This window comes from Truncatella angustata (genome assembly GCF_020726525.1).
Source record: "Truncatella angustata strain MPI-SDFR-AT-0073 chromosome Unknown BKA67scaffold_3, whole genome shotgun sequence".
Taxonomy (NCBI): domain Eukaryota; kingdom Fungi; phylum Ascomycota; class Sordariomycetes; order Amphisphaeriales; family Sporocadaceae; genus Truncatella; species Truncatella angustata.
Genome location: NW_025763383.1, coordinates 1,853,231 through 1,866,274, shown reverse-complemented (window position 1 = coordinate 1,866,274; position 13,044 = coordinate 1,853,231). Strand labels below are relative to the sequence as shown.

General features: G+C 48.3%; 5 protein-coding genes across 5 annotated transcripts; 2 read left to right on the top strand and 3 right to left on the bottom strand.

The window, feature by feature from the left end:
• Positions 1–119: 119 nt before the first annotated feature.
• Positions 120–2,032, bottom strand: BKA67DRAFT_560855 (uncharacterized protein). The gene is made up of 3 exons (XM_046102490.1): positions 1,218–2,032; positions 1,016–1,154; positions 120–964 (listed from the first exon to the last, which is right to left on the bottom strand). The coding sequence occupies exons 1-3, from the start codon at positions 1,570–1,572 to the stop codon at positions 556–558; spliced, it is 903 nt and encodes a 300-aa protein (XP_045959758.1). The 5' UTR covers positions 1,573–2,032; the 3' UTR covers positions 120–555.
• Positions 2,033–2,213: 181 nt separating this feature from the next.
• Positions 2,214–4,073, top strand: BKA67DRAFT_560850 (mitochondrial ribosomal subunit protein-domain-containing protein). Its single transcript, XM_046102489.1, has 3 exons — positions 2,214–2,997; positions 3,059–3,345; positions 3,405–4,073. The coding sequence occupies exons 1-3, from the start codon at positions 2,319–2,321 to the stop codon at positions 3,702–3,704; spliced, it is 1,266 nt and encodes a 421-aa protein (XP_045959757.1). The 5' UTR covers positions 2,214–2,318; the 3' UTR covers positions 3,705–4,073.
• Positions 4,002–4,812, bottom strand: BKA67DRAFT_560848 (putative cation transport-related protein). Its single transcript, XM_046102488.1, has 2 exons — positions 4,525–4,812; positions 4,002–4,458 (listed from the first exon to the last, which is right to left on the bottom strand). Exons 1-2 carry the CDS (start codon positions 4,674–4,676, stop codon positions 4,437–4,439), a joined length of 174 nt encoding a protein of 57 aa, XP_045959756.1. The 5' UTR covers positions 4,677–4,812; the 3' UTR covers positions 4,002–4,436.
• A 2,370-nt stretch (positions 4,813–7,182) lies between these two features.
• Positions 7,183–7,689, bottom strand: BKA67DRAFT_657425 (uncharacterized protein; the record flags this gene model as incomplete). The annotated part of the gene is made up of 1 exon (XM_046107111.1): positions 7,183–7,689. One exon carries the CDS (start codon positions 7,687–7,689, stop codon positions 7,183–7,185), a length of 507 nt encoding a protein of 168 aa, XP_045959755.1.
• A 3,072-nt stretch (positions 7,690–10,761) lies between these two features.
• On the top strand, positions 10,762–12,595 carry BKA67DRAFT_560841 (uncharacterized protein). Its single transcript, XM_046102487.1, has one exon. The coding sequence runs from the start codon at positions 10,998–11,000 to the stop codon at positions 12,420–12,422; it is 1,425 nt and encodes a 474-aa protein (XP_045959754.1). The 5' UTR covers positions 10,762–10,997; the 3' UTR covers positions 12,423–12,595.
• Positions 12,596–13,044: the final 449 nt, after the last annotated feature.

Sequence of the window (13,044 nt, the reverse complement as noted above, 5' to 3'; positions counted from 1 at the left end):
AGAGGTTCAGGCATGCATAGGGAACTTCATCTGATGCGACTTTTGGAGGTTTATACACACGTACTTAATGAAAGCAGATCACACCCAACATACACAACCACTCAATTCAACAGCGTGGCCGGAAATCGAGAACAGAAAAACTCGGAGTTCACGGCTCGAATTATTCTACCAAGTAGCAAAAGCACACTGCAAACTAGAAATGCAAATCGGGTATCATCCTTTTTCAGAACGCCAAAACCTCCAGATCCATATTTCCATATGCCAATGTTAGTCCTCGTGAGGACCAACCAGAATCAAAAACATAGCTTCTCTCAGATTCATGATGCAATTACCAGCTTGACCGATGTAGACTCAGTCGAGCCAGAGAGGCGTGTATGTGTCCATTGCATCATCAAACGCAGCATCCTTGCTCAGGAAACAACCATCGTCACTGGTGAAAGCCTCTTGCCCGTTCTTGGCCACGCTTTCATCTTCCTTCGCATCCTGTTCGTGAAGCCGGCCGATCATGTATCGAAATGGGTACATATGAGAAGAGCACGGCGAAGGCTTGTGCTCCTAGTGACGTGGGTTTTTGGCCTCCTCGTCCACCACTTCCTCCTGCTCCTGCTCCTCCTCGCCCTTCTGCTTCTCCTTGCTCAGCCTGTCTGCGATCTTTCTCTTGGCGTACCAATTGGCGCGCCATTCACCGAACATTTCGGTCTTCTTCTTTGTAATGAGGCCATTGAGAAACTCATGACGTGGATCACCGTCGGGAAATGGCTGGTTGGCATACATATCATACCACATCTGCTCCTCTAATGGCATTTGGCGTACCTCCTCCTCGGGTGCCTCGGTGATATCCTTGGCGGGCAACATCCAGTTGATGATATCGCCGACATGTCCGAATCTCGAGTCCTTGGGTCGCTTCGGCGGCCAATTGACAGGCTCAAACTTCTCCATCTTCTCAACATCTGCGTGTAGCTGACTGCAATATCATTCAGTAAGGAACCGCTCCCGTGGTTCAACGCTAACGTACCCAAGATGACCTTGAATCAGGTAACCTTGCTTGTCAAGCTCCTCGGCGAGCTCAAGCTGGTGGTTGTCCATGAGAGAGGTGTTGGGAACAACGATAACTCTAGCATCAACAGTCAGAGCTTCCAGAATGGTACCAGCGCCTGCACAATAGGTAAGCTGTGGATCGGGTATGCCATGGAGCTGATAAATATCAAACTACATGCCTGCATGAGCCATGATGATGCCTCTACCACGCTTCTCACTGAAAAGTCCACCATTGGAAGGAGCGCACTTCAGCAAGTGGCTCTTCATATCATCAGTGTAGGCAAATCCACTGATATCAATCCAGTGGCTGTCGAATCCCTTCTGAGGGCGAAGGCGTTCAAAGAGCTCCAGGTCAGGGCCGCACTGAACAATGAGTCGGTTAAACTTGAGTTCAGCAAGAGTCTCCAGAAACTTGTCGGATACGACCTCCTCAACGAGATCCTTGAATGAGGCGATAGAACCAATAGTCACAAACATGGTTCGGTAAGGTTGGAGGTGAGCAGGCTCAGCAGCCGCGACAGCAGGGTCAGCCATGGTCCAATCGTCTTTTAGGTCGGAATCTTGGTAGGGATTCTTGACAACCTGAGACTTCCCAGGGTCAAAATTGACAGGAGCGTCACAATTAATGACAGCGTCAGAAAAGAATGACTTGTATCTTTGATAGTCCTTGTCGTCAGACCGAGCTGAGCTCACTGGTTCCTCAGCCTGATACAAGGAATTAGAATTGTGGTGGTGAAAATGTGAAAGCAGTTCAGAAAAAGACAACGAGATGTGACACCAATGTGACTTCCGACGATTCACCACAGAATCATGGGCGAGTGGTTAGCGTGATATGTATTCATGAACACCGATAAAAAGATACCTGATGGAAGCTTTGGTAGGGATGTACACAGTAACTATGTACTTACCATAGTGAGGGCCAGTGCTCACGATGGACAAACTGTGGCGCAGCTATTTCTCTGGCTGTCTGGGTTTGATGGATGAGTGGCGGTGCAACCCAAACTTGGAATGAAGGTGACGAAAAATGAAAGTTGGGGTGCTGGAAGTTCTGTGCAACTTTGCCAAGAAGCTCAATGATTGGCCCAACTGGCTCTCTAAGATCCACCTCCAATTGATTGGCTCAATCGTCAATTGGCTCTCTTGAGCTGCGATTCTGAGCCCGGACCCCGGGTTTTCTTGCAGCCGCCGAAATTTGTCCAAGCAGGGGGAAGCTCTGATACAGTTCAACTCGAGGTTAGCAGCAGCAAGAGAACCTCTGCATTTATGAGCCATTGATAGCCATGGTCGCCGCCGTACAGTCCCTGAGGCTGTGTGCGCGGGCCTGCAGCCGCGCCCCGGCTCCGCGGAGAATAGCACCGCAATTCGTGCATTCTACGAGAACTTTCTCTTCGACGCGAGCGAGGCGTGCTGACGAGCACGATGCGCCCACCAAGACCGAGGACCAGTCTGCCAAGGCCACAACCTCCAAGGCCCCCCAAAAGGTCGCCGGAAAGAGGTCTGACAAGGTGGTACTGGGCCTCCAGGAGGGTATGAACGAGGACGAGAAAGAGGCATTCCGGGCGTTGCTACAGTACGCGGACCACAAAAAGATAGGCTTGCCTGCCCGATGGACACAACGGAAATCCGATCAAGATCTTGAGGCTCAAGCAGAGCGCCTCGAGGAGCATATGGCTGGTGCCACGGTCCTGTCCGCGGAAGAGGACGAAGCGTTCAAGGATCTGGATCGTGCATTCAACAGCCTGGACGAGGTGGCCTCGGAAATCAACCAGAACCCGAAAATCAACAAGAGGTCGTTCTGGGGCGAGGATGAGGAGGATCCAGACTATCTTACTGAAGACATCGACGAGGACGACTTCAGCGATGAAGATATCATGAGTTTAGCTCATGGAAAGCTTGAGGAACACCGAGAGTTCAGGGAGTACGCTCGCATTGCAGCATGGCAGATGCCTCTGCTCAATAGTGAGTCTCTATTTGTTTTTCGAGCGTGTATGGGCAGTTTGCTGATGTGTCCGTGCCACAGAGCTTGCGCGCCCATTTGAGCCACCGACAAAAGAAGAATGCCTGCGATTCCGATACACAACGTACATGGGAGAGAACCACCCAGCTCAGAGCAAGGTCGTTGTTGAGTTCTCAACGAAAGATCTGCCGCTCAACGGAAAGCAAGCACAGAAGCTCTGGAAGCTGCTCGGCCCCAGGTGGAACCCGGAGACCAAGGTTGCCAAGATGAGCTGCGAGCAGTTCGATCATCAGGCACAGAACAAGCGATACTTGGCCGACCTCGTCAACAAGCTCATCGCAGAAGCAAAGGTAGGTTGCGTCGCTGTGTTGCCTATACGAAGTGGCCCGGACTGACATGATTTCCTCAGGATACCACTGATACATTCGAGGACGTACCCCTAGACACAAGGCACCACCAGAAGGTGGTCAAGCCCAAGTTCCCCAAGGAGTGGTACTTGACGGAAGCACGTGTGCAGCAGCTTGAGGACCAAAGACAGAACGCCTTGTTATTGGACCAGTCCAAGGAGGATGCAGGCTCGCTGGTTGACGGCGATGAAATAGTCGTAAGGCATTTTAAGCAACCAGAGATGGCTGCCATACCTGCGTTCAATCGTGCACCGAGTCTGTTTCCGGGTAAACCAGGCCCGAAACCGAGACGCATGGCATAGGATGGAGAAGTCAATTGGATGTATTATATTAGACCAGCGCATCGACGTTAAGAGGTCGATTATGTACAAATGTAAAATACTGTACTGTGGCATACTGATGATATCGTTGGACAGCTCCTGATTATGGCTGAGAGGAGTGGCTCGTATTGTGCATCGCGACAGCGGTTAGAACCGTCCTGACACGATTTACTGTAGCGTAGATGGCTGTGACCTGCAACAGTATATTTTCACGTTGTTCACTTATAAAAGTCAATCAAAACATTGCAAAACAAATGTTTCGGCATGAGAGAGGGTATATTATGGGGTATCGTTCATCATCATTATTATGGCCGCAAGCTGTAGCTGATGCTATGGTACAGTCGGAGAAGTTCATACGCTTCTCATGGCTTCCTCGCGAAACCCTGGGGGAATCATTTCGTAAAAGCAAAATTCCACATCTTATGCGCGCGATGCACAAATATTCCAAGCTCCCCGCAACAACTCATCCATGCGCTCTGGGTAAACAAAGAAAATCGATAGTGTGGTGGCGTAGCGCTTCATCTGTTGGTGTCATGGTCTGTGATGCAGGCTGTGCTCTATTGAGAACCCCACATCTTTGAGTGCCGAGCGCCCCGACAGAGCGCGAGCAAGCACTGGTAACCACGAGCGCCTTGGGACGACTGGCGACTTTTCAAGTGGTTGTTTGACACTGCTTCATCGCCAGGCCTTTATTGCTTAGGCGACACCGTTCGCTTAATACTTCAGAATGATGTACCTAAAAGGTGCATTAGTACTAGTCCATGGCAAGTCGGGTTGGTATTAGAGCCGTGAGGTAACGTACAGAGCGTGGATAATACCGGGGATGTAACCCAGGATGGTCAACAAGACGTTGATGCAGAAGTCAGCACCACAGCCGCGCTCCAAGAAGACACCGACGGGCGGGAGGATGACGGCAAGAATGATCTTGAAGATATCGGATCCGGTGAAAGCCATGTTGGCGGTTTTGTTTGTAATGAAGACTTTAGTGGTCTAGTTTAGTTGATCTGCAGAAAGCGAATTGCTGAGAGGTCGCAAGAAAGATATTTGTATCTTTCGTGGAGTGTGGGTTGTATGTTGTTTGGTTGTGTCAGAAAAAGGAAGCGAGAATTGGGAGGAATGCAAGTTAGTTAAATACGACCAACCTCCTGACTTAATGCTGCACAATGATGGATCGATTCTGAGTACTATGGTATGCAACAACGGTACAAGCGGTACTTTGGTGGAACCACGGGCACCTTAACAGGCTGAGATGCAAAGTAACAATGACGATTTACTGGCAAGTCCAAGGCCAACCCCGGCATTGGAGGGAACAAGCTCAGCCAGGGAACGTGGCTGCGTCATACATGCACATGCACGAGAGTAGTTGCAAAGGCAAGTCAAGTCAAGCGCCGCGGTCCGGACAGTGTATCAGCCCCAATTTCCAGGATTTTTCGCAGGTCGCTCACTTCGCTTGTGGAAAAGCGGCAACTCCATTTTCTCTGTCGCAAGTCAGGACTTGGGATTCAGAGCCAGACAAGCTTAACTCTCAAACCATCCATCCTTGCCTTATCACAGTAATCTCTGCCCTGGTTGCTAGACAGCCCTGTATCCTGTATCCTGTCACGACCCTGGCTTCAGGTACCAGGCTTGATACTTGCTTACTGTCAACTGAGAAAAGCCCTCTTCTACTTTTGCATGCTTGTGACATGTTGCATGGGTGAACGCGTTGCTCATACCAAGCATTGGCAGCACCTTCGCCCTTGCCCAATCATGCCGAGTTCCGGATAGACTGACAATAACCAGGTATGTACAGTCCTGCATCAAAGCTCTTCATAAAGCTTCGCCCAATGCGAGAACCAATTACGTCACAAGACTTCAAAAGTGGAGAAATCCGCCGTTCAAAAGCAAAAGTTGACGTCACTTTGTGTGGCGTTGTGGCTGTGAAAAATCGCAACAACTGTGGCGCTTCTCCCTACACTGCCGTGATTCGTCAACTTCAGCTGGATTAGTTTTGACCTTGAAGCTATGTTTCACTGTCTGCCAACGATCCAAAAGATTTTATCACAGGGCGATGAGGGCCTCGATTCTGTTCGACCTTTCTTGTTTCTATTTTGCCGTTGGACGGCCCCGCAGCATTCCATTTTGGGACGTCTGAGACCCCTAGACCTGCTGAGTGCCAAGACATCACGATTTCGTAATACGCTGTAGCGCATGACACGCCTTCACCCGTTGAGACTCAAGGCCTTGTTCTGCTTGTATAGCTGATTAGCATAGCCTTCTCACCATGTGTTTCTTAAGCCTGCATCTACTTATTCGCCGCTCTTGTGACAGCCACAACCAGTCCTGAGTTTCATTGTAGCTGTAAGGGCCCCCCTAGATATTCGAGCAACTATCAGGAGCTGCAAGTGGGAAATTGCACACTTCTCCAGCTCGTTCCATCAAAGGAGACGCTTTTCGTGAACCATTTTCATACCACTACACAACAAAAGTTTAAGTGTGATATACCAAGTTGAGTTCAGCTTTGGTGTATTTACATGAAGTTACTATTTGGATAAAATTTTCGATATTTCATTTATTTGTTATCGTATATTCGGGTTTGACCTTGAAGGCATCTATAGGTGCAGCAGGGTGCATTATCCCGCTTGCAGCTCTTGCTGTTGAAACCATTAGCAGGCAGTGGACTCAAACAGCCCTCGAAGGCCGCCTACGACACGCGGAAAGTTGTTCACAATTTGAGGCGACTCATTTGTCTGCCTCTAAGCCCCAGTGGCAACGCATCATTCCGCACCGATCTCACATTGCGACCTTTTACAAGAAGCTTAACTAGGCTTTGCCTATACTATCGACGCCGAGAAACTAGTAGTCTACGACACGGCCAATGGCACATTTCAGTGGTGTCTAGTGGGTCTGACTAGGCAGCCATTCACATTTTAGCAACAATTAGCTCCTTGTATCAGAGGATTCTGAAAGCTGCACTAGACAAGCCAGACCCATGGCAGGCAGAGCTGTAGATGGAGACAAAACTGAAGTTTCCTCTGTGTTGAATCTCGTATGGTATCGCTATAGCTTTAATAAACATTCCGACTCATGAAAGTTCTAGAACACTTAGGTTTCCCCGAAGGACAGTCTCATTCATTGTTGCCCTCACTGGTTCCCCTGGCCCCTGGACGTCTTAACCTCTTCCGTCATTTTGGTACACAATGGTTTCGATTACAATAGTATAATAGAGGACTATTTTATGATTCAAAGATTTTTGTTCTAGGTGAATGGGCTATGATGCTTTGGCTTCCAGTAGGGAGGCAACGAAATGCCCGTTGCCGTATGCCCATGAATTTCGTGATTCGTGATTGCGTCAGATTTCTGACAAACGAAGCCCAGAACTCCACGCTGATGACCGATTTCCGTAACTCCAATGATTCTCAAGCAAACGCCACGATGTCCGCATTTCCGGTGGCACTGATTCTAGGCTGATGTACTGCCTTTAGTCCCCCGAATGATGTCTTATGCTGTGGCTGCGTATTCGGCTAAACAGGCTTCTTTTGCGTGGTGACTCTCCATGCTCAAAATGGGAGTCTGCTAGACTTGCTGGAGATCCGTCCATGCGATCCATACTTTCGGTACCGTCTTTGGAAAGTCTTGCGGGATTTTCACCTGCGACAAGTGCATTGCTGTCCTCCAAGCCTATTGCGCTGTCCGATGCTTCAAGTGCCGCCTTCTCTTTAGGAGTAAGGTATTCCTGTTCCATTGCGGAGGCGATGAATCCGTGGCTGGTTGTACGCTTATACTTGTGGTATAGGAACGACCTGCGATGCCTGTGGGCAGCCTTCGCCACATCAACATCCTCGGCGGAAATGCATGCATCTGGTGATGTGTTTGCTTCCGGGTGCCTCCAATTCGTCGTTCTAGGCATTTCTGGAAAGCCCGTATCATAATCCCGACTAGAAGACCTACGGTGGCTGCTGAAAGTGCCACTCGACGAAGATGTCATTGTGTACAGAGAATCCAGATCCGTCGTTTCTGGTCTGTTGCTTCTGCTTCTGCGCTTAGCTAGCGAAATGGACCGAAAGAGAGCCATGTTAAGAGACGGTGAATTAAGGATGTGTAAGAAATAAGGCCTGACAGTTAAGCTTCCTGGCTTACTGGGCAGTGCTCTGGAACTTTCCGATGGCGCTAAGTATGCGTATATGAGAAGGATAGCGGATGTAGTGAATGCAAAGAAATTGTAGGGAGTTGACTATAGGACAATTGCTGAAATGATACGGAACAACACAAGACAAGCGACGACGAGGTCTGATGTTTGAACTGGTGCGACAATAGATGAAGCAAGATTCGCAACGGACTTTGCTGGGCAGAATATGGGCTCCCTCCACTAGGAGTATCCTAGTGGTTTACGCCGAGATTGCTTTATATCTCCGGCGGGCCCTAGCGACATTGCTTTAATCGGAACTCAATCAATGAATAATATGAGTTCCGAGCGATGTTTTCGTGCGTTGATAGCTCGTCTTTGTGGAAGCGGGCACTGCGCCCCCGGCTGACGAATGAAGATGATAGGCAACTACTGAAGGAGAGGCCTGCTCACCTGAACTTCTATGCAGCGCCAAAGCCTGGGGCTTGGATTCAGAATGTTCTGTAAGGGTCCACTAGGGTCTTCCAAGTCGCTTGGCGGCCAACCGCGCGCCAGAAAAGACGAAGAATATGGGGATTTGTATGAGCTTGATTCGGATCGCGGCACCGCAAGCGTCTTCGTAGCTTGGATTGACCCTGATCCGCGAAATGCCTTATTCCGGGCAGAAGCTGGTAGTGCCGTTGAGCCGTGCGTTGAAATGAGAACTTCAATAATTGTCGTATGACCCAACAATTGGTGTAAGGAGTAAGCTGCAGAAATGAAAGATGACCAGAAAGTTTGGGGTTAAGGACACAAGGAATATTTGAATGGTAGTGAACTGCGTCGCCAAGCCGGCAAGGAATACCACAATAGCCTTGCCTAACAAGCAAGCTTATTCTTCAAGTAGGTAACGTTGGAATTGACTGGATAGCAGGTGCCGCCTGTGCATTAAGTTGTGCTGAGGTGCAGGTGGGCGGAAGCTGATGTGTGCGCTCACTTGAGGTTCTTATTAATGGGAGATTCGAATTGGCAATCCTCTTTGTTCGTCATTCTTGCTGCCCCAGGTCACCTGTGTAAGTCGGTGGTCCCATTACGAAAGTTCGCCCTAGAGTGGGAACTAGCGATTCCGATCATCCAGGGACAGCAGCGATCCATATGTGAATATCATCAAATCTTGCTTAAGGTTAGACCCAGACACCGTCAGAAAGTAAGTCGATTGTGTTCCATGGTGAGCTTTTACAGGGCAGTCTGATGGTGGCTTGTCTGCCAACCTCCACAGAAGTGCTCAACCAAACCGGCAATCGGCACTTATGGGCGCCCCGCGGCCACTAAGGGAGCCGATTATCCAGCACGGCCGTCCAGAACCAGTGACGCCAGAGGATACCTCTGCATGTCTCACAAGGCAGCAAGCGCGGCCGTGGACAGTATCGCAATTGGCGGACATTGATTTTTCGCGTGACAGTTGACCAAGATGAATGGCTGTAAGCCACCCAGTACACAAAGCCCCGCCTACTCTGAAGGAACTCCATTGCTGACGAATCTCAATGTGCCGGTTCTTGCCGTAACCGAGAAAGCTGCTGCCAGGGGAGGATTTCAGATAGCAGTTGTAGAATACCGAGATGCTTGAGCCCGGCATCCCCATTTAAGCTTTTGGTACTTGGTACTAGTTCTCCAACGATCACGACCAAAGGCATAATAGTAGTCTGTCAGAGTGGGTGAGTCCACAAAGCATGTGTCTCACCAGTGGCCAGGGATTTCTCTTTCCCCAGACTGCTACTACAACAGGAATCTACTAGAATAAACCTTTAGCCCGCTGGCACTTGAGCAGGTCGAAATATCGAGATTTGGCAAAACCTTTGAAGCTATATTCGCTGCCAAGCTGCCAAGGGAACAACTTTCCATTTTTATACTTGGTTCCACTTTTCTTCCATACCCATACCAGAAAAACCACTTACTCCGTATCATGCATCGTCATTCACAATTCTGTGGTTTTTAAAAAGATGGCCCAATCTGTAAGCCAGTTTAAAGTGTTCAATGCAAACCTAATCCTTGGATCACTTTCACTGTATATGATAGGTAGGATCCCAAGCCATTCAAGATGTCCCAAAGCTCACCATGTTAATATTTAGACGTTACATCCTCCCTTTTGCAATAGTCTTTACCAAATCCAAATACCACCTAGAATGCAATTAATACGTGGCTTATAATAATGAGAATGTTATTGTCCACAGAGCTTTAAAATTAATCAGCAGTGGGCTTTAAATGTCGAGGTGTCCAGTTTCACAGTCGTCTACTGTTCCATACTTGCTTCAGTCGATGGTTCCTACTTGCGACTTATTGTCATCCAGTGAAGCATTTTCTGCGATTCACGCTCGCGTAACTCCTGGCTTCCTCGGTGTTCGAATATAGAATCATATTCATTTTAGGGGAGATTTGACCTATGAATTCATCAACAGCCCAGAGTCTTGGCTTATATAGGTGCTTGTAGTACGATTAACGCCTTTCATCAGGAGGATTCATGTCAAATATTGTACGTAGGTCTAAGGGAAAAGAAGAGGGACGAGTTCTAGATGAAGTGGCAACCTGTGGAGTGGGACCCATGGCAGCTTCTGTTCCACTGCACACTTCTCCGATTGAGCTATTCTTTCTCCCTCTGCCGAACGATGGGATGTAGGTATATAGGCCACTAAGTACTTCTCCCAAAGCCCGCCATAATCTGCAAAACAGTTGTTCATAACAGCAATCAATGTTTGTCGAAACATGGCCTTTATCGAGGTCCGCTCGTGATATCCCTTAGAACAAAGGACTTACTGTATCCATATTTCCTAGTTCTAGCTTCGCTACTTCTTGGCTTCCGTTTTATGATAACGTCTATATATACACCTAAACGGGCTTACAATGTGGCTTCCTGGACACATAAGACTAACATTCTTTACTTGGACTTTTTGGGGGGGACTCGGAACATGGTTTTTTCAATTGTAAACAAAATGGTCTTTTATCTAATGAACAATCACTTGTGTGATTTTTCAAACGGACTTCGTTTAGTTGGATTATGCCATACATATAATATCCCTCGCCACCGTGAATAATACACTTGGTAGAGTCAAGGACTCAATGTACCCAATGAACACGGCACACACAGAACAAACAATCCACTTAATACGTATTTAACACAAAGTAAGCTGATAAGAATGGCTCCTCAACCACCACCACAATCTCCACTGTTTGGAGGCCAACCGACACCTGACCGCCCCACCGCCAGCAGTAATGGCCACAATCATTCTAGCCCATCAAGTTCAACGAACTCCAGAAGAGCAGCTCGGTCAACGCGACGACAAAACGCGCAGACGCTTTTGAGACAGCTGTCGAGGGTGTTGCGGGAAGATTACAACAACATGCCTCGAACATTCGGGCACGTGGCGGCCAATCTGTATGAATTCAACGTGGATCTGTTCGCTTACCAGCTTTCACCAGCATCAAGGACTGCATTGGCCTACACTCATCCAGATTTTATGTACGAAATCACGTCCGATGCAATACAGGGCGCTGGAGGTTACACCTACCACGCTTTGGTGAACAAATTCAACGCCATTGGGCGGGGACCAGCGATTACAATATGGCAGATGCCCCGCCAAGAGTACAATGAATGGATGTATCTCCTGGAGAAAGATTACATCGAGCACAACATGTTGTATTGTCAAGATTGTGACCACATCCACCAGGTAGAACATGCTATTAAAAATCATAACTACCCTTGTTACAGCAAACACAGGCCTTTATTCTACCCGACTTTTCACCCTGATATCCACCCCCTCGCGTTGTATTTTATCTACCTGACCAAGCTGCGAAATAACGATTGGGGCACACTCGGGTGGGAGATTGACCATCCAATGGACTACTATACGCACAGTTGGATGGCACATGGGTTTGAGCTTGATGCCCAGCGCCGGCATTCCGCATTTGTGACTGCGGATGGTATCTTCTTGCGAGAACAGTACCAGGTCCGACTTTTGCAACCCGCCAACGGAGGCATTTACCAGAAGCACTTATTCGGTTGTCAGCACTTACAATATGAGGTAAAGACATGGAATGGTCAAAATGACTATACACTGACCGTTGTTTACAACAACGGACGTTTTACATCATGGTACATGGCAAACCTCCCCTATGCTCCCGCTATTCAGGGCGCAAGACCGTCGCCGTTCCGCCGGCTCTTTTCTTGCTCGTTGTGCAATCGGGACTTCCTCTTCATGCCACTAACGCGGCAATCTCCACATTTGTGGCCTTCAGGAAGTTTTCCCCCAGCCGGTGGCGCTCTGCGGCACCCAAAAAGAATGTTCACCGGGTTTGCCCTTACCACCTGGATATGTGTAGCTTGGTACCGGTTACAGCTACCGGCCGCTCTGCCTCCTCCGGTCAACGCAGTTGGTTGGCCCCCTGTTTTCCCACCTTCGCCCGGTTTCCGACTCGAAGATGTAATATCCAGTTTAGTCCAACCGCACGTTCGTACGTGGCGTCTTAATGTCTGTAATATCATGCCTCCTCTACCTTCTGGTACAGTGTGTCGTGCCATTGAAGGCCCGCAATTTATTTATAAGTTACCTTCAGTGCCGTGAGATGCGTACAAAGGGAGTCCATTCACTGCTGTTACTTGAATCCGGAGGCAGAGCATTTTGAGCTGTAATCATGTCCGCATCTTTCCATGAATCCAATAGGAGCTCAAGGGTGTTCCATAGTCACATTACATAAAAAACCTGAAACAGACCAATGGTCAACCAATTCTGTAACGTAGCAAGCTTTGCATTAATAAACTGATGTTCCGACCAAATTACAGCCAAAATTGACTATCTATAACTTATGTAGTACATATCCAAACGTAGAATCGATCAACTATTTCAAGTAGTTTTCTTTATTTGCTCTCGTTCGAAATCTGAACAACGTGCTATTCTAGTCAACACCAGGCCAAGTGTTCAATACATGGGGTCAGTCACGGACATTTATTCGTTGATAAGGATGTGGTGAGCCCTAAAACGGGGTTCGAGACTTTTGCACCAAAAATACGCTGATAAAACGTGGAAACAGTGTGATGTCATGGCCGAAAGCGGTAGTAACTATCCCTTACCTACAAAGGAATTCGTTGTTATAGATTGAGTAAACAAATATTGTCAACAATGGAGTGACTAGACACAATGACTAGAACGTAGTATCTACCATATATAGCACAATGAGCAGCTATCA

Bases quoted from the DNA above. Each gene is read 5' to 3' on its own strand.
- BKA67DRAFT_560855 (XM_046102490.1), bottom strand. From the start codon at position 1,572: ATGGCTGACCCTGCTGTCGCGGCTGCTGAGCCTGCTCACCTCCAACCT. The intron at 1,155-1,217 runs GCATGTAGTTTG...CCTATTGTGCAG, and splicing joins CATCATCATGGCTCATGCAG to GCGCTGGTACCATTCTGGAA. The intron at 965-1,015 runs GTACGTTAGCGT...ATGATATTGCAG, and splicing joins CTGATTCAAGGTCATCTTGG to TCAGCTACACGCAGATGTTG.
- BKA67DRAFT_560850 (XM_046102489.1), top strand. From the start codon at position 2,319: ATGGTCGCCGCCGTACAGTCCCTGAGGCTGTGTGCGCGGGCCTGCAGC. The intron at 2,998-3,058 runs GTGAGTCTCTAT...TCCGTGCCACAG, and splicing joins GCAGATGCCTCTGCTCAATA to AGCTTGCGCGCCCATTTGAG. The intron at 3,346-3,404 runs GTAGGTTGCGTC...TGATTTCCTCAG, and splicing joins AGCTCATCGCAGAAGCAAAG to GATACCACTGATACATTCGA.
- BKA67DRAFT_560848 (XM_046102488.1), bottom strand. From the start codon at position 4,676: ATGGCTTTCACCGGATCCGATATCTTCAAGATCATTCTTGCCGTCATC. The intron at 4,459-4,524 runs GTACGTTACCTC...TGCACCTTTTAG, and splicing joins CCCGGTATTATCCACGCTCT to GTACATCATTCTGAAGTATT.
- BKA67DRAFT_560841 (XM_046102487.1), top strand. From the start codon at position 10,998: ATGGCTCCTCAACCACCACCACAATCTCCACTGTTTGGAGGCCAACCG.